General features: G+C 52.7%; 1 protein-coding gene across 3 annotated transcripts in view; it reads right to left on the minus strand.

Moving 5' to 3' along the window:
• The window catches only part of RASGRF1 (Ras protein specific guanine nucleotide releasing factor 1), a 100,290-nt gene that overhangs the window by 25,871 nt on the left and 48,874 nt on the right, over positions 1-25,545 (minus strand). For all 3 annotated transcript variants that reach the window (XM_070775236.1, XM_070775234.1, XM_070775235.1), the window contains exons 9-20: positions 21,410-21,528; positions 19,562-19,722; positions 16,576-16,639; positions 14,085-14,221; positions 13,250-13,332; positions 9,514-9,762; positions 8,086-8,459; positions 6,602-6,727; positions 4,210-4,380; positions 3,635-3,741; positions 3,104-3,216; positions 712-772 (exon numbers count right to left, since the gene is read on the minus strand). In XM_070775236.1, coding sequence (XP_070631337.1) covers positions 712-772; positions 3,104-3,216; positions 3,635-3,741; positions 4,210-4,380; positions 6,602-6,727; positions 8,086-8,459; positions 9,514-9,762; positions 13,250-13,332; positions 14,085-14,221; positions 16,576-16,639; positions 19,562-19,722; positions 21,410-21,528 — 1,765 coding nt within the window. The remainder of the gene's footprint in view (positions 1-711; positions 773-3,103; positions 3,217-3,634; positions 3,742-4,209; positions 4,381-6,601; positions 6,728-8,085; positions 8,460-9,513; positions 9,763-13,249; positions 13,333-14,084; positions 14,222-16,575; positions 16,640-19,561; positions 19,723-21,409; positions 21,529-25,545) is intronic.

The following is a 25,545-nucleotide window of genomic DNA, read 5'->3' on the forward strand; positions in this document are numbered from 1 at the left end:
GTTTGTATGTAGGGGACATACTATATGCTGAAGTCCTCAACCTTGGGACCTGTGACTGTGAACTTATTGGATATAAGATGTACTCAAGTAAGATGGGGTCACTAGAGTGGGCCCTCATCCAGTATGTTGTTATTGCTGTCATTCAGTTGCTCAGTCATGTCTGACTCTTTAAGATCCCATGAACTGTAGCACACCAGGCTTCCCAGTCCGCCACTATCTCCCTGAGTTTGCTCAAGTTCATGTCCATTGCGTTGGTGATGCTATCTAACCATCTCAGTGTCTTTCTAAGAAGGGGAAATTTGGACATAGGGCCAACACACACAGAAGGAAGAGGACACGGAGACAGCCGGGGAGGAGATGGCCATGTGACAACCGAGGCAGAGACTGGAGATCCTCTGTTACGAGCCAGGGAATGCCCAGGGCCACCAGACATGGAAGAGGCCCAGGAAGACCCTCCCCTGGAACCTCTGGACGGAGCATGCGCCCAGCAACACTTCAATTCCAGACTTCCGGCCTCCAGAACTATGCAAGATTAAAATTCTGCTGTTTTAAGTGCCCCATTCTGGGGCTCTTTGTTGGGGGAGCTCCAGGAATCAATACAGGGGATGACTGAGTTCCTCTGGGAAGTCTTGGGGATAGATCCTGGGAGCCAGGTGGCCAGGGAAAGACAGACTTGGCCAGCGAGTGAGAGAGAGGGCAAGTCCGGCTCACCATCTGTGTGATCTCCTCGAGTGTGATCTGGTTGTCGCCTGGGTCATCCTGGGTCAGAGTCCTGGTGGGTGAGAGGGAATGATGAGCCCTGAGCAGCTGGTGACACCCCTTGCCTTCGGGCAGTCCCCTCCCCCACCAAACCTGCCTTGTTTTCTGTCTCTGCTCTGCCATTTCCAGGGCCAAGAGCCCCTTTTCCCCTTTCATGTCATTGATGTCTTCAATGATTCAGCTCCCTGACCCTCCTGGCTGGGTAAGGCCCCCTTCTGGGGCTCCCTCAGCCCCTAGGCTTCCTGTAGTCTCAGCCCCAGGCCCCCCAGCTGGGAACAGCCATGTCTGTGCCTGGTCCTCTCCTCCAGATCCGCCAGGAGCCTCTGAAAGCAGGCTGATGTCCCTGTTGTCCCTGTAGCTCAGGTACCTGGGGCTGGGCTTGGCATGTGGCCAGTGCACCGGCCGGTAGGGTGATAGGACAAATGAGTGGAAGGAGCTTCAGGCTGGAGCATCAGAGAGGCCAGAAGTGCTGGGGAGCCTTCCAGATGGGGCAGGGGGAACAGAGGAAAGCAGCAAGGTGGTGGTCAAAGGCCCAGGGGTGGGAGGCCGTTCACAGCAACTGAGTAGTGGGTCCTGAGCAGTGGTGGGGATGAGGGCAGAGCTCCTGCGTCAGGCCAAAATGCTGAGCCCTCATTCTGACAGCGATTGTGAGTCCTGGGGATGGGGCCAAAAAGCCAGGCCAGGGCTGGGGGACAGTCTGGAGGCCATAGGGCCCGCCTGAGCCACCCACACTCTTCCTCCAAGGAAGCAGACCCACAACTAGGGCTCTCTCGGTCCACCATCCACACCAGGGCCCGCTTGATTCCCTGCATCCAGCAGCAGTCCGAACAAGCTCCCTGTCCAAGAGTCACTTGACCTGACTTGACCCATAGGCCTAAGGTCCTGGCACAGTCCTGCACGTCTCCTGGGACGAGGAGGAAGGGCATGGAGGACCTGGGAGCTGACTGTGTGTGCGCACGTGTGTCTAGGCAGTGGGTACGGCAGGGAGCGGGGTCTGGAAGCGATGCTAGGATGTGGAGCCTGCAGGAATTATGGGCCTGTAGCTCAGGCCTCAGGAAAGCAAATTGGATGATCTAGCTGGAGGAAGCCTGGAGACTGGGTTGTCGGCCAGAAAGTGGATGCAAGTCTGGGTCAGAGTCTGTGACCACGGGGCAGGGAGGGAAAGCTGAAGCCGGACAGGAAGTGAGGTTGGGAGGCCTGACCCTGAGTCCAGGCACCTGGGCAGGGCCAGAGGGCAGCCTGAGTCAGCAGGGGTGAGCAGTGGGTAGACCAGGGCCTGCATCTGACACCCCTGAGACCTGCAGAGGTGATCTCACCGCAGCCTCACCACAGCCCTGGAAGTAGGTGTTGTTCACCCATTTTACAGAGGAGGAAAAACAAAGTTCACAGACAGGACTTGCCTGAGGTCACACAGCGCATCACTCAGCCAGCAGGGCGCTTGGATATGTGCCGCCTGACCTCTGGCCTCTGCCAGGAGAGGCCCAGTCTGGCACAGGAGGAAAAAGGTTAGATTTGGGGACAATTTAATTCAATTCGACCATATTCCCTGGAGCACCTGGAGACAGGCTCGCCAGTGCAATTGGACAAAGCCCTCTTCCATGACAGTAATGATCTTTTTAAAAAAATTTGTATTTTAGATTTTTTATTTTAAAATTTTTATCGGATACAGTTGTGTTACTTTCTACTGTACAGCAAAGTGAATCTGCTATATGCATACATATATCCCCCTTTTTTTGGATTTACTTCCCATTTAGTGGAATCCAGAATGTTCTTTAAGCTGCCCCCTGTGGAGGCATCAGCTCCCTGTGGCTTGTGTGACTCAGGAACTAGAGTTTAAATTGTATTTAATTTTAAATACTTATTTTTATTTATTTGGCTGTGCCAGGTCTTAGTTGAGGCACGTGGGATCTTTAGTTTTGGCATGTGGGATCTTGTTCCCCAACGAGGGATCGAACTTGGGCCCCCTGCATTGGCCAAGCCCCCAGTCTTAGCCACTGGACCACCATGGAAGTCCCTATTTAATTAATTCAGATTTAACACCCATACGTCACTAGTGGCTATCACACAGGTTGGCGTGGAGTAAATGGGTATCAGCAGTGGGTGTGGATGGGGAAGCAGGCAGGTGGAGGGAAGGACACACATGAGCAAGCCACTCCAGATCCTGGTTGCAGGGGTGCTGACCAGCCCCCAGGCTGCCCAGGGCTCCGAGATCCTCCCAGAGCAACCGCCTGAGGCGGTCCTCTGGTCTGGGGAGGGCCCTCCTCCCCCTTGCCCCCTGCCTCTGGCTGGCCGTCCGCAGGCAGAGGGCAGGGCCCCTGTCCAGCAGGCCTTCCCCAGCCCCCACCTGATGATGTTGGCTGCAGCCTTCCGCTCCTGGGTCAGGAGCTCTGGGTCATGCATGACCTCCTCCAGGAAGCTGATGACCTTGCATTTGAGCTCGTCATTGGTCTCAAAGTCCTGCAGGGAAGACAGGAGGGCGGCTCTGGCTATTGTTCCAGCTGCCCTGAGGTGGTCCCTGCCTGGCCAGGGCAGGAAGATGCAGGCTCTGCCCGCTCAGGCTTCCTGCCTCATCTCCCTCTTCCCCAGCTGCCTGCCAGGCACCAGTGGAGCCGACTGACCTGGAGGTAAAAGGTGCTGCAAGGTCAAGGAGCATCCCTTGATTGCTGCAGCCCTAGGCCAGGCCCTGGGAGGTAGCCTTGATGTAGACAGAGATGGACAGCAGAGGCCCCTTGTCCCCTGGAATGTCCTAGGTCCCCTTGCAGGGGATCTGAGCAGGCCCTCCTGAGAATATCAGGGCAGCTGTTTCCTGGGTCAGTGATCTTGGGTCCCCAGCAGCTCACCTGGATTGTGGGGCATCCCTGGGGGTCCCACCTACCTGAGAATGCTTGGACACCCAGTGTCGGAGCACGTTCAGGACGCGGTTGGTGGCTGCTCTGCGAATCACAAATTCCTTGTCTCCGTTCCTCTGGTCGGGGGGAAAGCCTGCCACGCAGGTGACAGAGAGGGGAGAGGGTAGTGAGGATAAAAAACCCCAGATTTGGGGGAGCCGGGGGAAGGACGGGGGTGCTCTGGGTGGGGGATGAGAAAATATCTGACAACCAGCCCAGGTTCTGACCCAGGAGTCCGGATGGCTCAACTTCCTGTGGACACAGTCCTCACAGGCCCGCTTCTCCCGGACCTCTGCAGCTTTCAGGGGCCGCTGGAGGATTCTGGTGGCCTCTACTCCACCATGAAAGTGGGAGGCAGAGCAGGTGGCCGAGCATCCGTCAGGCAGTGGGCTTGACTCCAAGCAGAGGTTTGCCAAGTCGCAGAGCGGGTGGGTGGGGATAAAGGGGCCCCCAGGCAGGAGGCTCAGCCCTGTCAGGGCCTGGGGCAGCAGGCACTCCATATCAGAAGGGGGACAAGCCCCTGGGGTGGTGCTGTCATCAAGGTGGTGAGCCAACTCTGTACCTGCACTGGCCAAGGACATCCTCCGGTACTTCTCCTTGTTTGGGGTTCCCTCGTTGGCACCCGCAGTTGCTATCGCGAAGGCAGAGGCTGCTGATAGGGCGCTGCGGTTACTATCCAGCTCGCGACAGGAGGTCATGACCACTCCATTATTGTAGGAGAAGAGGGGGAACTCTGTGGGGAGCAGGGGATCAAGCCTGAGACTTCGCTGGTCCAGCCTCAGCTCAGGAAACCATGGGTCTCAAGGCTAGAAAGGGTCTCTGGACAGGCAGGCTGTGTTCACTGCGACCAGGGCTGGGCAGGCGGCAGGCATGGGGTCTGGTCTCCTGCTGCAGTCCCCAGGGAGGGACACACCCATGCCACCCTGTGTCACCCCAAGGCTGCCTCAGGGCAGAGAAAGCCCCTGTCTGCCTCCTTCTGCTTCTCCTGCTGAGAAGGTCCCAGAAGCCCTCCTGCTTTTGGAGAAAGTCCAGCCACCCTTTGCATCTCTTTGCAGCCCCAAACCTTTTACCTTGTAGGCCCAGCTGGGCCCAGCACTACTCAGGGACAGCCTCATGTATTTTCTCATCCTTTCCGTCTATTTGGAATGAACACATAACCTGTGCAGAGTCTGACGTGGATAACTCACACTGACAGGCTCCCTGGCATCATGGTGGGGGTGGAAAGAGCACCGCAGTCCAAATCCTCACCCCACTTACTAGCTGTGTGGCCTTGGGCAAATTACCCAACCTTTCTAAGTCTCTGTAATCTTGGGATAATACCTGCTTCAAAAGGTGGATAAGATTAAAGGAGTTAACACAGATGAAAGTATTTAGTATTGTGTGAAAAGATATATATATATGAAAAGATATTTATATAAGTGAAAAGATATATAAATATGTGAAAAAATATATATATGCCCAGGGACTTCCCTGGTGGCTCAGTGGTAAAAAATCTGCCTGCCAATGCAGGAGACGCAAGTTTGATCCCTGGGTCAGGAAGATGTCATGGAGGAGGAAATTGCCTGGGAAATCCCAGGGACAGAGGAGCCCAGTGGGCTACAGTCCATGGGTCGCAAAGAGTCGGGCAAGACTTAGTGACTGAACAACAACACATATATGCCATGGAATATCAATGTAATTAACAATCATTATTTTTTTTAGCAGTAATATTAGTAGAATCTCACTCCAGAAACCTTTAGCTTCTTCTTGGAGAAATCTCTGGCGAGCAATCCATTCTTAGGCCAAAGTACTAGTCCTTATGCATTGAGGAGCAAATGATTGATTTTAAAACTCAAGGCTTATTTCTGGAACTTGGCTATCTGTGAGTTCTGCTTCTGTGTGATGTCCTGGCAGTCTCTCTCTGCTGGTGGGTGACCCTGTGACATACTGGGTCTCCTGAAAAATTGGGGAGTTTGGGGTTCAGGCTGTGCTTTACATGTGCGAGCAGGGGCTCGAGGAGACAGCTGGAGACACAAGGGGCTTCTTTGAGCTCATGCCTCACCTCTGGGTTCCTCAGAGCACCCCCCCCTCCCCCACCCCTCATGTGTGGGGAGGTGCTTTAAGGGAACCAGAGACCCAGACGGCCCCCTGAGAGCCCTCCTGGATCTTGAGTCTGAGACTTGGGCCCGGCATCATCACAACCTCCCAGAGACTCTTCCCTTAGATGAAAAACAGGAAGGACCTGGCCCCGTTGCCAGGTGTCACATGATTAAAGAGCCAGCACAGAGCCTGACATGTAGCAGCAGCTCAAGAAACACCTTCTGGGTCTTCCCTGGTGGTCCAGTTGGTTAGGACTTCACCGTCCAGTCCAGGGGGTGCTGTTTTGATCCTTGGTCAGAGAGCTAAGATCCCACATGCCTCAGGGCCAAAAAAACCAAAACATAGAAGATACATTGCAACATATTCAATGAGGGAGTGAGTGAGAGTTGCTCAGTCGTGTCTGACTCTTTACGACCCCGTGGACTGCAACCTGTCAGGCTCCTCTGTCCATGGAATTCTCTCTAGGCGAGAATACTGGAGGGGGTAGCCATTCCCTTCTCCAGGGGATCTTCCTGACCCAGGGATTGAACCCAGGTCTCTTGCATTGCAGGAGGATTCTTTACCATCTTGAGTCACCAGAGAAACCAGGATCTTCCATAAATGAAGCCAAAAGACAGGCCTTCCTGCCCACCTGGGTGGGGTGGGTTACACAGCCTTGTCTGAGGTCAGTGGAGGGACTGCCGAGAGGAAGAGCGATTTCCCAGCCAGCGCTGCAGCCCCCAGAGTCGCTCAGCCAGGTTCCTGCACTGGAGTCACTCATAAAACACAAGGCGTGACACCCACTGGTCTCCCTCAGCCTCACCTGCCGCCCTCCCCAACCTGTATCTCACACAATGTCTGGAATCTATTTGCAGTTCTGGGTTGGTGAGCTGTACCTGAGGAGTTTTTGCTTTTGACCGATTTTGGTGTCGTTGGAGATTTGGTGGGGGATGTCTCAGTGTCACCATCGTCACTCTGGTTTTGATCATTGTCTGACTCTTCCCTCATGGAGACTTCTGAGCCTAGAAGGAAAGAAGGAAGCAATTTGATATTTCTCAAATAATCACTGGCTTTTTCAAAAAGATTTTAATATTTTTGGCCTCACCATGTGGCACTCGAGGTCCTTGTTTCCCAACCAGGGATCAAAACCAGGTCCTCTGCGTTGGAAGCACAGAGTCTTAACCCCCGGACCTCTACGGAAGCCCCTAGTCATTTTATTTTCAGCTAAAGTCCATGCTTTATTCAGATTTCTTTAGTTTCTACCCAATGTCCTCTTTGTATTCTAGGATTCCACCTCGGAAACGAAATGACATTTACTTGCCGTTTCCTGGCTAGGATTCTGCCCTTTGCTCCTGCAGGATGGCCTCTGGGGCTCTCTGGTAGGCTGTCACTTTGGTAATTGACTTTCAGCTATGTGCATCCCGTTTACTGCACGTGCCACAGTAAATGTCACCTGGTATGGAGGTCCTGGGGGCTTCACCCCTTCCCAGCCATGCCCTTTGTTGGAAGTTCCCCTGTCTTCCCCCTTCTCAACTCAGAGGAGAGAAATTCCAACCATCTTAAGTTTTTTCCCAAGGCTTGCTCCTTGAAGGCTGGGGCTTCTGCCCAGCCCAGGGTTGAGTATGTCTGCGTGTGTGCGTGTGCATGCATATGTATGCTAACCACTGCAAGGCTGGTGTCACGCAGGATTTGGGCTGACCTAACCCCAGACAGAGCCAGACAACCCTCCAAGGGACACCATCCTGGAATGGTCGGGTTTCTGAGAGCAGGGAGGGCCCAGCCTGGCCGCCATCACCTGTAGCCGTCGTCTCCACACCCAGCGTCGCAGGTGTGCTGTGCTTCACGCTGTTCCCTGAACACATGACACCCTTCCTCGCCCCTTAGTCTCGCCCACTCCATTCCGCTGGTCTAGAATGTTCTCCCTTCCTCTATATGTGACACATCTAGATCTGACAGGCCCTCCAGGAAGCCTTCTCTGACTCTCCCCAGGGTCTCTTGAGCATCCCTCCAACACAACACATATCAGGAGTCCTGTTTCCGTGTCTAGCCCTGCTTCTCAGCCACACTGTGAATCCTGGGGGCAGGAGCTAGGTCTGCTGCCCTCTTCTCTCACAGGCCCTGACCGAGGCCCGGCCCAGGGCATGTCTGCTGCAGAGGTGGACAGATACAAGGATGCAGGAGGAAGCGGTTACCAGGGCAATGGGACACCTGACGATGGGGGGAACAGTCAGCCACCTTCCTGGGTGTCTCTGCCTGCCTCTCCCCGACCCAGCCTCTGCATGGTCACCGTAATCTGGCTGGACCCCCTCAGCCTACCCCTCCTGCCCCTAGGGAGCCTGGTGGGGCTGGCCAGCACTGCCTTGGCTGGGCATCCACTCACTCTGCTTGCTGAGGGCAGAGGGCTCTTCGGATTTCTCAGTGGCAGTGTCACCCTCGTCTGGGATCTTGTTGGCAAAGCTGCTGGACACGTAGAGCTTGCTGGTGTCCAGTGTGGCTTTGCCAAAGGGCGACATGGCCGAGTACATGCTGGTGTAGCCGTTGGAGCTGCAGCTGAGCGCGGCCAGGTCCAGGGCCTTGCCGCCTGTGATGATGGGGATGTTCAGGGAGAGCTTCCGCCGGCGGCTGGGTGATGACGTCTTGGTGATGGACAGGGGTGGCGGCGAGGAGAACTTGCGGGTGGCACGTGGGGACTTGGGTGGGTCCCCGTACAGGAGCTTGTTGTTCTGGCCACTGGCAAACAAGAGCTCCAGTGACCTGCGGGGGTGGGGTGGGGTGGGGAATGAAAACAGATGGTCAGCTCAGTGGAGCCTGACTGCCTGCCCAGGCCGTGGGAGTCCGCTGTCTCTGGTGGGGCTCAACAGGGCAGTGGTGGCTCCTTCATCTTCAAGATCCTTGATCCTGGGTGGGTCCTCTGAGCAGGAAGGTCTGAGAGGAGGCCACGCCAGAGGGGCCATGTGGTTCAATGGCCAGTGGCCAGGTTTCCGTGGGCCCAAGTGTCCTGCTCTGGGGGTGGGGCATGGGCTTTGGTGGGGCAGCGGGTCTGCCTGAAGCTCCCTCTTCATCTCCCTCTGGTCAGTAGCAGTGGCTGATCTGACATCCTGTCTATCCCCCTGACCTGTAGGCTTCTAAGAAAGCTCCCTTTGTCCCCCGCACGGGCCTGGTGTCACCTACACGCTTTGACCTCACCCAGGTCCACACAGTTTATGGACAAGGAAGCTGGGGCTCAGAGACAGGAAATGACTCCTCTGATGTCTCCTGACTCTAAACCCAGTGTCCTTTCCATCCACTTGGGTGCTTGCCCTCTAAAGGTGGAACCACCCCAAGTGTGCAAAAAGGGGCTACGGCCTCTCTTTACAGCAAGATGCTGTAGGTCTAAGCAGAAAAGGGATAAGATTCTGCCTCTCTCGGACTTTCCTCCCACCCTCCCGCCTTCTTTCCTTGAGTCTACACTTTGTTTTTTTTTTCCTTTCTTCAGTGGGGAAGGCGGGGAGAAGGGTGGGCCCTAGGGTTTAAGGAGGTGGCCAAGGGGTGAGGTTAGGGAGGATTCAACATGGTGACCCCCAAACTCTACCCCACCCCTGGAGCTCAGAGGCAGGAGGAGAAAGCTGGGGCCGAGCAGCAGTGTCAGGCAGGCCAGCCCTCTCCCATGTCTTTGCAGAGGGCAGGCTCATTCCTGTGACAGTGCTCACATCCGCCCCTCAGGTTCCAGCCTGAGGCTGAGCTCAGTTTCCCTCCGGGGCCCAGGAGGTCTATGGATCAGCCTGAGGTGGGGGCGGGTCAGGTGAGGGGTGCGGAGGAGCCTGCCCACCTGGCGGGGATGGCACTGATGGGCTTCCTGTAGATGGTGATGAGCTTGTCCAGGACCACAACTGCGGTGGTGAAGACGCGGTAAGAGTGCAGGAAGGTGTTGAGGAAGTCGATGCTCAGGAAGCGCAGATCGGTCAGTCGCTCCAGTAGCCGCTCCACGCTGGCGTACCGGATCTGCAGCACTTTGCAGGAGTTCATGGTTTTGCTGAAGCGAATGTCCACGTCGTCGCAATACAAGGAAGCGTCGGACCTGAGGAGGGAGGGATGGAGGAGGGATTTGGGTCTGAAGGTGCCTGAGTCCATGGCTATCTCCCCAGTCAGGCCGCACACTCCCTGAGGGCTGGACCATGGCCCACCCATCACTGTCTCCCCAACACACCAATAATCAAGGATGCAGTGGCTTATGATGGGAACAAGGAAAGCTTTGGAAGACTGAAGTTGTGAAAGAATGGGCTACAACTTCTTTTTCCCAATCATGCCTGATGACCTGACATTATAAAACTCCTAGAAGCACTAGATAAAATATAACAAACTTAAAAATAATATACTGTTTGCACTTCCCTGGTGGTCCAGTGGTTAAGGATCTGCGTGCCAATGCAGGGGACACGGGTTTGATCCCTGGTCCAGGAAGATCCCCCATGCCATGGGGCAACTAAGCCTGTGTACCACAACTGCTGACCCCACGAGTACCTAGAATCAGTGCTTTGCAACAAGAGAAGCCATCGCAATGAGATGCCTGCACACCACAACTAGAGAGTAGCCCCTGCTCGCTGCAACTAGAAAAAGCTGGAGTGCAGTAGTGAAGGCCCAGTGTTCAGTTCAGTTTAGTCACTCAGTCGTGTCCGACTCTTTGCAACCCCATGAACTGCAGCACGTCAGGCCTCCCTGTCCATCACCAACTCCCGGAGTCCACCCAAACCCATGTCCATTGAGTCAGTGATGAAATACAACCATCTCATCCTCTGTCGTCCCCTTCTCCTCCTGCCGTCAATCTTTTCCAGCATCAGGGTCTTTTCAAATGAGTCAGCTCTTTGCATCAGGTGGCCACAGTATTGGAGTTTCAGCTTCAACATCAGTCCTACCAATGAATACCCAGGACTGATCTCCTTTAGGATGGACTGGTTGGATCTCCTTGCAGTCCAAGGGACTCTCAAGAGTCTTCTCCAACACCACAGTTCAAAAGCATCAATTCTTTGGTGCTCAGCTTTCTTTATAGTCCAACTCTCACATCCATACATGACCACTGGAAAAACCATAGCCTTGACTAGATGGACCTTTGTTGACAAAATAATGTCTCTGCTTTTTAATACGCTGTCTAGGTTGGTCATAGGACCACCTGATCTGCCTCTTGAGAAACCTGTATGCAGGTCAGGAAGCAACAGTTAGAACTGGACCTGGAACAACAGACTGGTTCCAAATAGGAAAAGGAGTATGTCAAGGCTGTATATTGTCACCCTGCTTATTTAACTTCTATGCAGAGTACATCATGAGAAACGCTGGGCTGGAAGAAGTACAAGCTGGAATTGAGATTGCCGGGAGAAATATCAATAACCTCAGATATGCAGATGACACCACCCTTATGGCAGAAAGTGAAGAAGAACTACAGAGCCTGTTGATGAAAGTGAAAGAGGAGAGTGAAAAAGTTGGCTTAAAGCTCAACATTCAGAAAACCAAGATCATGGCATCTGGTCCCATCACTTCATGGCAAATAGATGGGGAAACAGTGGAAACAGTGGCTGACTTTATTTTTCTGGGCTCCAAAATCACTGCAGATGGAGATTGCAGCCATGAAATTAAAAGATGCTTACTCCTTGGAAGGCCCAGTGTAGCCAAAACTAAATATAAATAAATAAATTAATGAATAATGTGCTGCCGAGTTCACAAGTTATGAAGAAAATCTGTTCACAAAGCATATTTGGAACCGGATATTCAGAGCAACATTATTCATAATTGTGGAAAAGTGGAAACAACCCAAATGTCCATCAACTGATGAAAGGATACACAGAATGTGGTTTGTCCATACAATGGAATATTATTCAGCCATAAAAAGGAATGAAATGCTGATATACACTGCGACACGGATGACTTCTGAAAACATGGCAGGTGAAAGAACCCTGTCACAAAAGTCCACGTGTTGCAAGATTTCATTTCTATGAACTTTCCAGAACGGCCAAATCTACAGACACAGAAAGTAGGTTAGTGGTTGCCAGGGGATAGAAACAGGGGGGAACTGGAATGACTACTAATACACATGGGGTTTCTTTTGGGGGTGATGGGAATATTCTGGAATTAGCGGTGACGGTAGCGTGACACTGTGAATACACTGAAACCCACTGGGGTGGGGAGAACTCCTCATAAAGTCACCCAGATGCTTAGAACACCTGGTGTACACCACACTGCCTCGGCTAGCCCCCAGCTGCTGGCGCGCTCGCTTCATCAGGCCTGCCATGGAAACTGGGTATGTGGGGGGCCCTTTCACACACTTGCTCCACAGTGGTCTGCAGTTCCCCAGAGTGTGTACTTCAACAGGCAAAGAGGCAGTGGGTCCCCGATGTTTGCTTTGGACAGGACAATGTCCCCGGGGTGGGCCAGCTGGCTCCTGGTGTCTGTAAGGGGGACAGAGCAGGCTGGGGATTCAGAGGTTCAGATGGAGGTGAGAGGGCCAGCAGGCCACCCGTGGTGGGGCGAGCCATGCGGGGGTCAGGTGAGCAGACGCTGGAGGATAAGCAGGCCTGGTGCACGTCAGGGCTGCACTGCCCACCGGGCTCAGGAAGCTGAGTTCAGCAGGAGGACACCCCCTCGTCCCTCCTCCCTGGGGTGCTCAAACCAAAGAAAAAATAGCCATTTAAAAAATAGGGAACTTGATGTATGGCAGAAGCCAACACAATATTGTGAAGCAATTTTCCTTCAATTAAAAAATAAAGAAGTTTGGGGAAAAATTAAAATGACAAAAAAATAATGACTTCCTTGGTGGTCCTGTGGCTAAGACTCTTCACTTCCAATGCAGGGGGCCTGGGTTCAATCCCTAATCAGGGAACTAGATTCCACATGCCACAAGTAAGACCCGGTGCAGCCAAATAAACAAAAAATAATTACAGAAAAAAGCCATCTCCTAAAAAAAAACAAAAAAAGAATGCATAAAGTGTAATTCCTGATATTCTATTTCAAACAGCCTAATTGAATGTGAGAGTTGGACTATAAAGAAGGCTGAGTATGAAAGAATTCATATTTTTGAACTGTGGTGCTAGAGAAGACTCTTGAGAGTCCCTTGGACTGCAAGGAGATCAAACCAGTCAATCAGAAAGGAAATCAACCCTAAATATTCATTGGAAGGACTGATGCTGAAGCTGCAATACTTTGGCCAAGTGATATGAAGAACCGACTCATTAGAAAAGACCCTGATGCTGGGAAGGATTGAAGGCAGGAGGAGAAGAGGGTTGACAGAGGATCAGATAGTTGGATGGCATTGCCAACATGAGTTTGAGCAAACTTGGGGAGATGGTGCAGGACAGGGAAGCCTGGTGTGCTGCGGTCCATAAGGGTTGCAAAGAGTCGGATGACTGAACAATACAAAAATACACATTTTCAAGACAAAAACAACTACAAAAACTAGACCAAAGCCATCAACCAAATAGATGTAAACTCAGAACAAATACATGCCTAGAGCCCCCTGAGGTCACCGTGTGACCTTTGGTCTCTGGAGCTCGGCCCAGACCACGTGGGGCTTGGGCACTTACTTGATCATCTGTGGCACCGTGACCTTGGAGTTCTCCTCAAAGGCGTTCATCATCAGCCCGTTGCACCGGATGTTATCCACACACTGGAGTCAGAGAGAGGACTCCCGGTCAGAGCCTCAGTCTCCATGCTGAGACCCAGGCCTGGCAGGGGCTCTGCTCAGCGAGGGTTCACATGCCCCCACCTGACACAGGGTCAGAGGGCACCATCCAGGCAAGGGCAAGGTCAACACAGAACATCCTGTGGATTCTGGCCAGAAGTCAAGTCCCCAGCTCAGTGACCTTTTGGGACTTTACTTGACCTACTTGGGCCTTAGTCTCCCTATCTACAAAATGGGTATAATGATTCCTACACCCACTCCCCTGGCCTGGGGTGTTTATGAAAGTGAAAGTGTCTCACTCTGGCCATTCTCAGGGTGACCTCTGAGGTCCAACTTCAAGGATAGGATCAGATCACAGTGATCTGGGTTCTCTCTCCCTGAAGGCCAGCTCAGTGGGGCCTCCAGCCTCCTCTGTCCTCTGTCCACTGCAGGGCTAATGTGTAGGTTCCAGGCCTCGTACCAGAGATGTGAATGTAATAAATTCAGGGGACCACAGGGAGCCCAGGAACCTGGGGTCTCACACCAGCCCTATGGATGTTCTGGATGCAAGGGGCCCCCTGACCGACAGGAGGCCTAGGGGCCTCGGGGGAGTAGACAGCTAGCGGGGCTCAGCCTTGGATGGGGCTGTTCCTGTTGATACCTGTGTCTTTCCCATTAGGACCCTGAAGCTGCCCCTTCCTCCAGCAGGCATGAAAGAAGGGGACCACCTGCCCTCAGGGAGAGGTGATACCGCTCACCTGGCTGATGTCACTAGTCCATGCCGCCTTCTCCTGTCTGGACGAGGCCACGAGGATGACCGTGAAGGGTGGTGAATCCTTTGGCTCCACCCCGATCTTGAAATCCAAGTGGTCTACATCTTGGCCGGACCCTTTGGCTTCCAGTTGCAAAACACGGAGTTAGCAGGATGAGTGCGGGCCTTTTTTGAGTTGGAAAACAACTGCATGATGCCTGCCTCACCTGGTGGTGAAGGCATGGCATCGCTAGGGCATCGGGCCTCTTGCCAGCTTCAGAACTATATTTTTGTCTTTTCTGGATTCATGCCTTGGTGTATTTTAATTTTTTCCCAAACTTCAAGCTTTTTATTTTGTATTGGAGTATAGACGATGAACAATATTGTGGTAGTTTCAGGTGAATAGCAAAGGGACTCAGCCATCCATATACACATATCCATTCTCCCTCAAACTCCCCTCCCATCCAGGCTGCCACTAACATTGAGCAGAGTTCCCTGTGCTATACAGGAAGTCCTTGTTGGTTATTCATTTTAAATATAACAGTGTATACAAGACCTTCCCAAAGTCCATAACAATCCTGTTCCTCCCAGAAACCGTAAGTTCATATTCTAAGTCAGAACTTTTTGTTCTTTTTTAAGGTGAGGAATCCCCATTTCAAAGATGGTAAGACTGAGGCCTAGAGTACAGAGTAGCTTCCAGCCAATAGGGACAGCTCTGATTCCGTATCAGAATAGCTTTTAGGATTCCCCAGTTGACCCTGCTCTCCTAACCCCAGTGAGGGGCTGAGGTCCCTAGGGAGGATTTTCGTAAGACACTCCCACCCCCATGCTGGGCAGGGATTAAGCCAGGCCCTTCTGCTCTGCATCCTGGGCTTCCCTTGTGGCTCAGCTGGTAAAGAATCTGTCTGCAAAGCGGGAGACCTGGGTTCCATCCCTGGGTTAGGAAGATCCCCTGGAGAAGGGAAAGGCTACCCACTCCAGTATTCTGGCCTGGAGAATTCCATGGACTGTATAGTCCATGGGGTCGCAAAGAGTTGGACACGACTGAGTGATTTTCACTTCACTTCACTTTCTGCTCTGCCAAGGTGATCCAGGGGCCAGGTGGAGAACCTTAGATCTTGAGTTGTTAGGGACTGGCCTGGACATTTATCTCAGCTGAGAGGTCCCCAAAGCCAAAGTAAATCCTGGGTATTTTTATTTCTGCTCTTAACCTGTAGGGCCCTTGAGCTCTCTTTATTTGGAAAGACTAAGATCATAGTTCAGGGACTCCTTCCAATGCCTCCGCATTCACTGGTCTGAGTGTTGCGGAGGGCCTGCTACAGCTCTGGGCTCTACTTGCCATTCGTGTGGTGACCCGGGGATGCGATGGTTTCAGCTGCTCGCAAGTGGGGTGTCTGCATGTCGAGTGGGGGTGCTTGGGGCTGTGTCTCTACCTTTCCTGGACTTGGGGACTGAAGTTTCCACAGGGGTCTGGACCGGCTATGGCCAAGACTGAAGATGATCATGCTGGTAAGAGCCTCGGGTGAACTGCTACAGGTTTATTCTTGCCTTGCGGGGCTGCTTGGCTCCCCTGGGTGGAGGGTCATGAAGGGTGCAGAGCTCAGCTCCATGGAGCTGACCAGGGCATGCGTGTGTATGTGTGTGGATGAGGCTCCCAGCTCTCAGCAAACCCTGAGCCGAGACCAAGCGGGGACTAGAATCTGAGGTCCTCAGACACAGGCCCCACCATGGAGCCCTGATCTAGAGAAGGGCAGAAATGGCCCATCCAGCTGGTGTACTCCCAGGGCAGGGATCCGGAGCCTCGTTGGGGAGTCATGAAGCAGGGAGACGAGGAGCAACTTGGGTCCAATTGAGAGAAAGCAGTGACCCCACCCCTTAACCCCAAATAACAGGCCCATCCCCCAATTCTGATTCTCCAGGAGACAGAAATCCACACACAGCCCCATGCCAAGGCTTTCCAGGCACTTGGGCCCCCCGTACCTGGCCCTTCTGGTGTGCTGAGGTCCCCCTCACATGCTCCCTTCTCCCTGAGTCTTGTTTCCTGTCCTGGGTCCTGGTCTGTCCAGCCTCACTGCAGGGGATGGTCCCCTACGCTCCCTCTGGTGGGAGCACGTGTGTCCCTGAATACCCAACCTGTTTGCACTGGAGGACAGAGCTGGGCCTGGCACCTCCCTGGCATCTTCCTGGCTGTCCAGTGAGTAACAGTGCATGCAGCATATGGATGCATTAATGAGGGGTGCTCTCTGACCTGCAGGACCCCCAAACCCAAGGGCACTGAGTCCAGGGACCCAAGGAGCTTGGAAGGAACCAGGAAGAGGGTGGAGGTGGTCACCCACTGGGCCAGGGAGCTCCTTCTCCAAAGACCCAGATCGGCCCCTCCAGATCCAGGACAATGACCTCCGAACTCCTCTCCTCCCAAAGCCTGGGCTCCAGGTCTCGGAGTGAGAGCATGTGATTTGTGTGAGGGCACACTGGCTTGCAGGCGGCCTCGCACTCACCTTCTTCCTCCGTGCTCTCCGGTTCCTCCAGCAAGGTGCAGTCAATGAGGGATATGACTCCGTTCTGAAAAAGAGTGGGGCTACCTTGAACTGGCGGGGGGAGATGCTCTAGGTTCGGAGTTCCAGAATGTCAGTGCGAGGAGGGACTCTAAAAGTGACAGCCACGCACGTGTATGTGCACATCATAGCCAAGTGGGTATTCTGGTTTTTAAGTTGAAGAATTTTATCTTCATATAAGGAGCCCAGGGTGGGCTCTGGTGGTCCAGTGGTTAAGACTTCACCTTCCAATGCAGGGGGTATGGGTTCAATCCCTGGTCGGAGAGCTAAGATCCCACATGTCTCTTGGCCAAAAAACCAAAACACAGGTGGCGCTAGTGGTAAAGAACCCGCCTGCCAATGCAGGAGACGTAAGAGACACGGGTTCAAACCCTGGGTTGGGAAGATCCCTTGGAGAAGGAAGTGGCAACCCACTCCAGTATTCTTGCCTGGAGAATCCCCGAGAACAGGGGAACCTGGCAGGCTACAGTTCATGGGGTCATAAACAGTCGGACATAACTGAAGTGACTTAGCACACAACAGAAGCAATACTGTAACAAATTCAGTAAAGATTTAAAAAAATGGTCCACATAAAAAAAATCTTAAAAGAAAATTAAATATTAAAAAGAAGCCCAATGAAGTAGCTCAGTTGGGACTGGCTCAGAGATGCCGTCCCTGAAGAAGGCTAAAGGTTGGGCTGGGGATGGAGAGCTTGCATGTTTGCTTCTTGTCTCACAGCAGCTCCGAGGTATGACCTTGTAGCCCCAAGTCTGGAGAAGTTTGAAATCCCTCATCCTAGGCTAACAAAGGTCCATCTTGTCAAAACTATGGTTTTTCCAGTAGTCATGCAGGGATGTGAGAGTTGGACATGAAGAAGGCTGAGAGCCAAAGAACTGATGCTTTCAAACTGTGGTGCTGGAGAAGACTCTTGAGAGTCCCTTGGACAGCAAGGAGATCAAACAAGTTAATCCTAAAGGAAATCAACTCTGACTATTCATTGGAAGGACATATGCTGAAGCTGAAGTTTCAATATTTTGGCCACCTGATGCGAAGAGCCAACTCTTGGAAAAGACCCCGATGTTGGGAAAGACTGAGGGCAGGAGGCGAAGTGGGCAACAGAGGATGAGATGGTTGGATGGCATCACCAACTCAATGGACAGGAGTTTGAGCAAACTCTAGGAGATAGTGAAGGACAGGGAAGCCTGGTATGCTGCAGTCCATGGGGTTGCAAAGAATTAGACATTAGTGACTGAGTATACATGCAAACTGGGGCTTAGTAAGGTAACTCACGGCTAAGTAGCAGGGCTAGAATTTGCGTAGTGCTCAGATTCCACCTTTACCAGTATGCTAAGAGACGTTTAAAGCTCAAACAAATAAACAACCCCTCAAACCAAAATAAGATAAAATGAACAAACACAAAGACATGTGCTTTCATATTGAAAAGCTGCCTTCAAGTCTCCGGTCCAAACCACCCCTACTGACTCCCACCTGCTGGAGGAACCATTCCTCCAGTCTGGACAGAGATCTTCCTAAAAGAAACTCCAGAGCTAATAAATAATGAATGCTTTCCTTGACACACAATTTGGTTGAAACTGGAGTATTCCATGTTTGTAAATTAATTTCCCCCCGTGCAGCCGACCAACTAATTTGTCGACATGTTAACATAAGCAGTAGGTTCCCCGAAGCCATTGCTTGATCTATTAGCGCTGCAGGAGGCTATGGGCTAGGCGTCCAGGGTCTGGAAGAATGGTTTCCCTGATGTTCTACTTTAATTAAGGGCTCCTTCTGGCCCTCTCCAGGCCACAGCATGTTCAGACGTGAAATCTGCTGAAGCGAGCCTTCATGGGGATGAACACAGCTTGGGGAGGCTGTCGCTACAGAGGTAGGGGCATCACAGCTCCCAGAGCAGGTCTATGGGCACCTCCCTGCATCTGTGCATGCCTCTGGTGAGGACAGCCACCTTTATTTCAAAGCAGATAAGAAAGTGAGGTGCAGACCAGCATGGGAAGTGTCCCGGCTCACACAGTGTAAGAGACAGAAGTGGGATCAAATCCTGAGCTCTCAGCAGTGGGATAAGCCATGTGCCATGTTGGGGAGTGGTAGCTTCTGCCTGGGGTGCTGGCAGGGGGTGAGTGCCCAAAGGCGTTAGGAACGGGTGCTGTCCGAACTCCTTTTTGGTTGGAAATGAGAAAAAGGCTCTGGGTGCTGCTCTGCCTCAGCCAGATGTGACCATCCTCCACTGGCCCCTCACATACACCTACGGGACTTTTAAGGGCTTATCTGGGGACTTTTCTGGTAGTCCAGTGGTAAGAATCCTGCCTTCCAATGAAGGAGACACGGGTCCAATCCCCGGTCCAGGAAGATCGTACATGCTTCGGAGCAACAAAGCCCGTGCACCATAGCTACTAAGCCTGTGCTCTAGACCCCAGGACTCACAACTGCTGAGCCCATATGCTGCAATTACTTAAGCCTGTGGGCCCTGGAGTCTGTGTTCTGCAGCAAGAGAAGCCACTGCAATGAGAAGCCCAGGCACTGCAACAGAGAGCAGTCCCCACTTGCCAAAACTAAGAAAAGCCCATTCTCAACAACAAAGATCCAGCACAGTCAAAAATAAAGAAATTAAAAATAAATAAATAAAAATTTAAGAAAGAGCTTCTCTGAACCCCCTGGCTCCTCTGTCCCAGCTCCCAGCTGTGGGGGCGTCTTTGGGCATCTTCGAACTCACTTTCCCATTTCCCATGACTTCTACAGTAGAAAACCCATGAATGGTTCGCTCATTCCAAGCTTCCAGTTGGACCAGTCAGCGCGTGTGTGTGTGTGTGTGTACACTCGAGCGTCTCTGACGTCCCTGCCCACTGTCTGGGCCCTGGTTGGGGTCGGTCAGGACTCCCAGGTCAGTGTAGTGTCCGATCTCCAGCCCCAGCAGCTCCCCAGCCCCGGCCATCCTTACCTTAGTCAGGTGAAGCTTTCCACCAGAGCCTCTGGTGCAGATGATCAGGTGCTTAGAAAACAGGAAGCACTGCCTCTCGCCCTCCTTCTTCAGGGAAAGGGACCCCAGGCGCCCCCTGGTGATCTTGCCCTTCTCGGACATGGGCACCTGGATGAGGGACCCTGCAGACGGAGGAGAGACCCTGAGTCCATCTCCCAGGACAACCTGTGCCTCTGAGCCAGCTTTGAAGCTGCATGTGGGTGGCGATGCCAGTGGCCATGGCAGTGGGACAAGGTGACCCTGGCTCCTGGTAGCAGACAGGTGACTCAGACACCCCCTCCAGCCCCTCCTTGGGGCCACATGGTGGGGTTCAGGGGGGGCGGGTGATAACGAGAGAAGCTCCATGCCAGAACTTTGACCCATCCAGCCAGGGCCAGGGCCTTAGAAAGCAAAGGAACCCTGAAGGACATGGCCCCTGGGGTGAGAATGCAGGACTAGGCTGGGGCCTGGGGGTGGCAGGAGACTGAAGAAGTGGGGAGCTGGCTATGGCCTAGAGAGATTGATAAGACACACTAAGTCCCTGCTGCCACATGCAGCCACTGTAGACATGACCAACTGATCACAGCGTGTTCTGCTGCAGAGTCCAATGCCACTTCCCCAGGAAGCCCTCCCTGATTCCCCCTAGTCCCACTCTGGGCCACCACTCTGCCTCCTGCCCACATTTATCACTGCACGGACCCTCTTTCCTGTATCCTGAGCCCCTTTCCCTTGCACATTCAGCTCTGGAGGGAGGGGCAGGTTCTCTGGGCATCCCTGGAGACCTGAGCTGGACTGGCATGAATAGGGCAGGCATCCATGGGCGTTGTGAGACAGAATAAATGAGAAAGGGCTTGTTGGGCTCCCTGTCTGATCTCCAGGTCCAGCCCATCCCCTCAGTTTGCGCACAGCACAGCTCAGGGGAGTGGGTCACAGGCTAGGCTGGCTCTGGGGTCAGCAGGTCCCGGGGTGGACCCAGGGGAAGGACACAGGGGCTCAGAACAAGCTCCCAGTAGAGGGGGTTCAGGCCAGGAGCAGCGGGGACCAGTGACGGCTGCTCAGGCCAGCCTTTCATGTAGTCAGAAACCTCCAGGACAAGATGGAAGGAAGGGAGGAAGGAAGGAAGGAAGGCTGAGGTCCATCCTGAGGCATCACCTCTGGGGCACAACAGCAGACACTGAATTTCCCACAGGCTGTCCAATCTGAACCAGCTGACCTTAAAGGCATTGTTGCTCTAACATCCCCAAGTTGGAAGTCAGTTCCTTGGGCCCCAGAGAGCTTCACCCACCCTTCTCAATAGGGCTGAGCCTCTCAACAGTGTCCCCAAGGTTAGCTGAAGCCTAAGAGTAAGGGGACCGCACCCAGAACCACTGTGATCACGGCCTCCCCAAGAGGCCAAGGAGGCCAAGCACAGGACAGAGGGACTGACCCTCGCCAACGCCACCTCGACACTGCAACTACTTGTGACTCACGGGGCCAGTCAGAGCCTGGCCTCATGCTCCACCCCGTATTCTCTCCCTCAAAGGACATGTCAGTGTTTACGATGGTATACAGTAGACAAACCAAGGCCATCTGGGAAGAATTGTGTTTACATCTGGAGACAAGGAAACTGTGAAAACTGACAATATCAGCATCTATATGTATAGACACCGCCGTCTACATATAGCTGTCACATTTTCCCGGGCAGGCCCGGAACATGCCGCAGTCATGCCGGCAGGCTTTAGCACGTGGCAGCTGAGCCAACTGATGGTGTTCCTGAATGTGGCCTGCCTCCCGCTGCCGGAGCCCACCTGGCCGGGGATGGATGGGGGATGCAGGGTACAGAGGCCATACCTTGTCTCACAAAGGTCTGGCTGGTGTCCAGGAGGATCTCACAGCCTTCAATGATCATGCGTTCAATGGCCAGGTTTTTCCGGATGTTCTCGGTCTCACTGACTTCATCGTGCATTATCCTGTGAGGATGAACAGTCAGAGACCAGCGGCCCCCACCTCCCAGGGAGGATGCAATGCTGGGTCTCTGGCTAGACCTGGGAAGACAGCCTGGATTCTCAGGTAGAATCTGTGATCACCAAAGGTGAGAGAGCCTACTTACACGGAGAGCCCGCTGTGTGTGTGCACTTTACAGGGCGGGCTCCTCTAATTTTCCAACAGCTCTGGGAGGCTGAGAAAGACGGTCTGACCCACATGGAAGAGAGACAGCAGAGCTGGGAGGAAGATGGGCTTATAGCAGACATCCTTTCTTCATTGCTTGCCTCTTACCCCACCACTGGTCTCATTTCCATCCAGAGAACAAACCAAGCTCTTTCCTGCCTCGGGGAAATGTGCTTGTTTCTCCCCTCTGCACGTTCTTTTAAAAAGATTAATTAAAATTTGAAATTGGAGTATGGTTGCTTTGCTGCTGCTAAGTCACTTCAGTCGTGTCCAACTCTGTGCGACCCCATAGACGGCAGCCCACCAGGCTCCCCCATCCCTGGGATTCTCCAGGCAAGAACACTGGAGTGGATTGCCATTTCCTTCTCCAATGCATGAAAGTGAAAAGTGAAAGTGAAGTCGATCAGTCGTGTCCAACTCTTCGTGACCCCATGGACTGCAGCCTACCAGGCTCCTCTGCCCGTGGGATTTTCCAGCCAAGAGTACTGGAGTGGGTTGCCATTGCCTTCTCCGACAGTCGCTTTAGCGATATAATAATCTGAATCAGCTGTTTGTTGTTGTTGTTCAGTCACTCAGTTGTATGCAACTCTTTGTGACCCCATGGACTGCAGAACACCAGGCTTCCCTGTCCTCCTCTACCTCCCAGAGTTTGCTTAAACTCATGTTCATCAAGTCGATGATGCCATCCAACTGTCTCATCCTCTGTTGCTTCCTTCTTCTCCTGCCCTCAATCTTTTCAGCATCAGGATCTTTTCCAATGAGTCATGCCAAATAGAAGGGGGAAAATGTGGAAACAGTGACAGACTATTTTCTTGGGCTCCAAAATCATTGCAGACAGTGACTGCAGCCATGAAATTAAAAGACTCTTGCTCCTTGTAAGGAAAGCTATGGCCAACCTAAACAGCGTATGAAAAAGCAAAGACATCACTTTGCTGACAAAGGTCTGTATAGGCAAAGCTATGGTTTTTCCAGGAGTAATATTCGGATGAATCAGCTATACACGTACATATATGTCCCTTCCCTCTAGATCCTCCCTCCCACTGCCCCAACCCACCCTCCAGATTATCACAGAGCACTGAGCTAAGCTCCTGTGCTATGCAGCAGCTTCCCACTAGCTATTTTACATGTGCTAGTGTGTATATGTCAATGCTACTATCTCAATTTGTCACACCTCCTTCTCCCCCCTTGCACACTCTTTATATAGTGTTAATGTTTGGGTTCCAGAATGCCTTATTTTTGGATTGCCAACTTGGCAATCCAGTTGGCTCAAGGAAAGACTGACTGCAGTTTATTTCTATAGGCTCCAGCACGACTAGGAGGTTTAAGCAAGACACAGTTTGCCCCTTCATCTGAGAACACTTGCAACTTTCTGTGCTGGTTCTGACTGCTGCAACACTGCTCCTCTCCACAAGGTGGCAGTACTTAACTGCTTTTTAAAAATAGCATTGGTGGGAAAAGGTAGGAGTGAGTTAACAACTTTGCTAAGACCCTCCATGTGTTCCCAGGAGTCTTAGGAAAGTAGTGAATATATATATATTTTTTGGAAGGAGGTCTGGAAAAAGTACCCCACCTATTCTAAGGAAAGCACAAAGCCTCCTCTTTGTTTGTTGATGCCTGAAATTCCACAAGTAAGATACCACTCAGAGAGCTGACGAGTATTCAGTGGTTAACAGAGTTCTCTCGTAGACATGATGCAATTCAAACCCCGTAACAATGAGAGATGACATGGGTGGAGCTGGAGCTGTGAACAGGGGAATCAGTGTGATTGCTGCTAAACACATTACTCAACCCCTCAAATACTTAGCTTCCCATTTGTAACTGTTGGGGTGAGGATGGAAAATAATGTATTGCATGGGCTGACCTCATGCAGTGACAGGTGCTTGAATAAAAGGTGGTGACCACTGCCCTTATCACTGCAAAATGTTATTGTAAAAAAAAGGTGATACATGATAACTTGTCATTTTTGCCGGCTATCAGACTGGGGCATCGAGATGAGGTCTCTGCCTTAGAAGCTTTGGTTTTCTACCCATCCCACCCCCACCTTCCCAGCAACGCTCTTCTCTTTCCAGGCCTTAGCCTTCTTCAGGAAAACACATGGGCACGGGCCAGGGAGGGACCTTTCAGGTAGTTCTGTGGATGGAAGTAGCCATCCTTTCTCCAGCCTCCAAAAGTACTTCACTTTTGGAAGCAGCCCAAGGCAATCATAACCCTCTCTCTTGCACAGAGTGGGGGACTGGCTGAAGAGGCTAGAGGTGCTCAAAATGAGGGGGTGGACTCCCTGGCGGTCCTGTGGCTGAAACTTCACAATCCAATTCAGGAAATGCAGGTTTGATCCCTGGTCAGGTGCCGTCAAACTCAGCATAAAAAACCCGAACATAAAACAGAAGCAATAGTGTAACAAATTCAATAAAGACTTTAAAAAATGCTCCACATTAAAAAAAAAAAAAATCTTTGTTATTTAGTCGCCAAGTCATGTCTGACTCTTTGGGACCCTGTAAACTATAGCCAGCCAGCCTCCTGTGTCCGTGAGATTCTCCAGGCAAGAATACTGCAGTGGGTTGCCATTTTCTCCTCCAAGGGGTCTTCTGGACCCAGGGATCGAACTTGGGTCTCCTACATCTCTGCCCCTGGCAGGCGGGCTCTTTACCCCTGAGCCACCTAGGGATGGCTGTTGGACGTGTATAAACTGCAGCAGCTCAGGGTAAACGGCAGACCCAGGTTGCAGTCTGTGATGGGGGAGCCTAGGTTAGGGAAGCTGGGGGCGACTCTGGGAAGGTGGCCTGGGGTTTCCAGGGCCTGAGGCTCCTGGGGGAACTGGAAGTGATGACCTGGGTTACCCTGGAGCCTAGGAGTGAGGAGTTCAGGAGAGGAAGTGGGACAAAGGCCCCCAGAGGTGAGGGGTGCAGGGCTCTGAGGCTGGCGAGGGAGGGGCTGGTTATCTTCTGGCTTCTAGTCAGGCTGCAGCTTTCCTCAGGCCCCAGGGAAGGTAGGAGGAGGATGAAAGGGCTGCTATCACATGGGAAAACCCTCTTCTGTGCTTCTCAGGCTGGGCTCAGGACCAGGTGCAGGTGATGGGTGGGGGGACAAAGGAAGAGCAGTCAGTACACCCAGCACCAGGGGGGAGAGGGGACTGGGGTCTTGGGCCAAGTTCCCTGGTACCCACGTGCCTCCTGTACCCCTGCCTGCACTGGGACAGGGCATCCCACAGGGTCCAGGAACTCACAGTGGGGGTCCACATCTTCTCCCTGGGGAAGAGTACACTGTACTGACTCCCTGGGGCCCGAGAGAACTGGGGTCCACACCCCACAACGGTTCTGTTAGTCTGCAGTCACGTCCTGCTTACACCTTCTCCCGAATTCTTCACTGTGGGGTCTGTGCCCTGCCCCAGTCCAGATTGGTCCTCCCTCTGCCCAGCTGCCCAACAAGTTCCACTTGTTGAACTCGGGAAGCTGTTTAGGGCTCTGGGTGGTGGGCGGGGCTCCAGAGGGGCTGGTGGCTGAGCCCCACCCGCTGCAGACCCATCCAGTCTCTGACCATAAGGCCCTTCCTCACCTCTTGGCCTCCACTGGTGAATGCCCCAGGGCTCAGCCTTTGGTTCATACCTCATTCCTGCTTAAACTCACTCCCTTGGTGATCTCATCAATCTTGTGACTTTTAAAAAAAAATTTTGGCTGCACTACGTGGTATGCAGGATCTTAGTTCCCTGCCTAGGGATCGAACCCACACCTCCCACAGTGCAAGTGCAGAGTCTTAATCTCTGGACTGCCAGGGAAGTCCCAGCTGGTGACTTTAAATACCATGTCTGAGCTGATGACCTG

Source organism: Bos indicus, chromosome 21, assembly GCF_029378745.1.
Source record: "Bos indicus isolate NIAB-ARS_2022 breed Sahiwal x Tharparkar chromosome 21, NIAB-ARS_B.indTharparkar_mat_pri_1.0, whole genome shotgun sequence".
NCBI lineage: Eukaryota > Metazoa > Chordata > Mammalia > Artiodactyla > Bovidae > Bos > Bos indicus.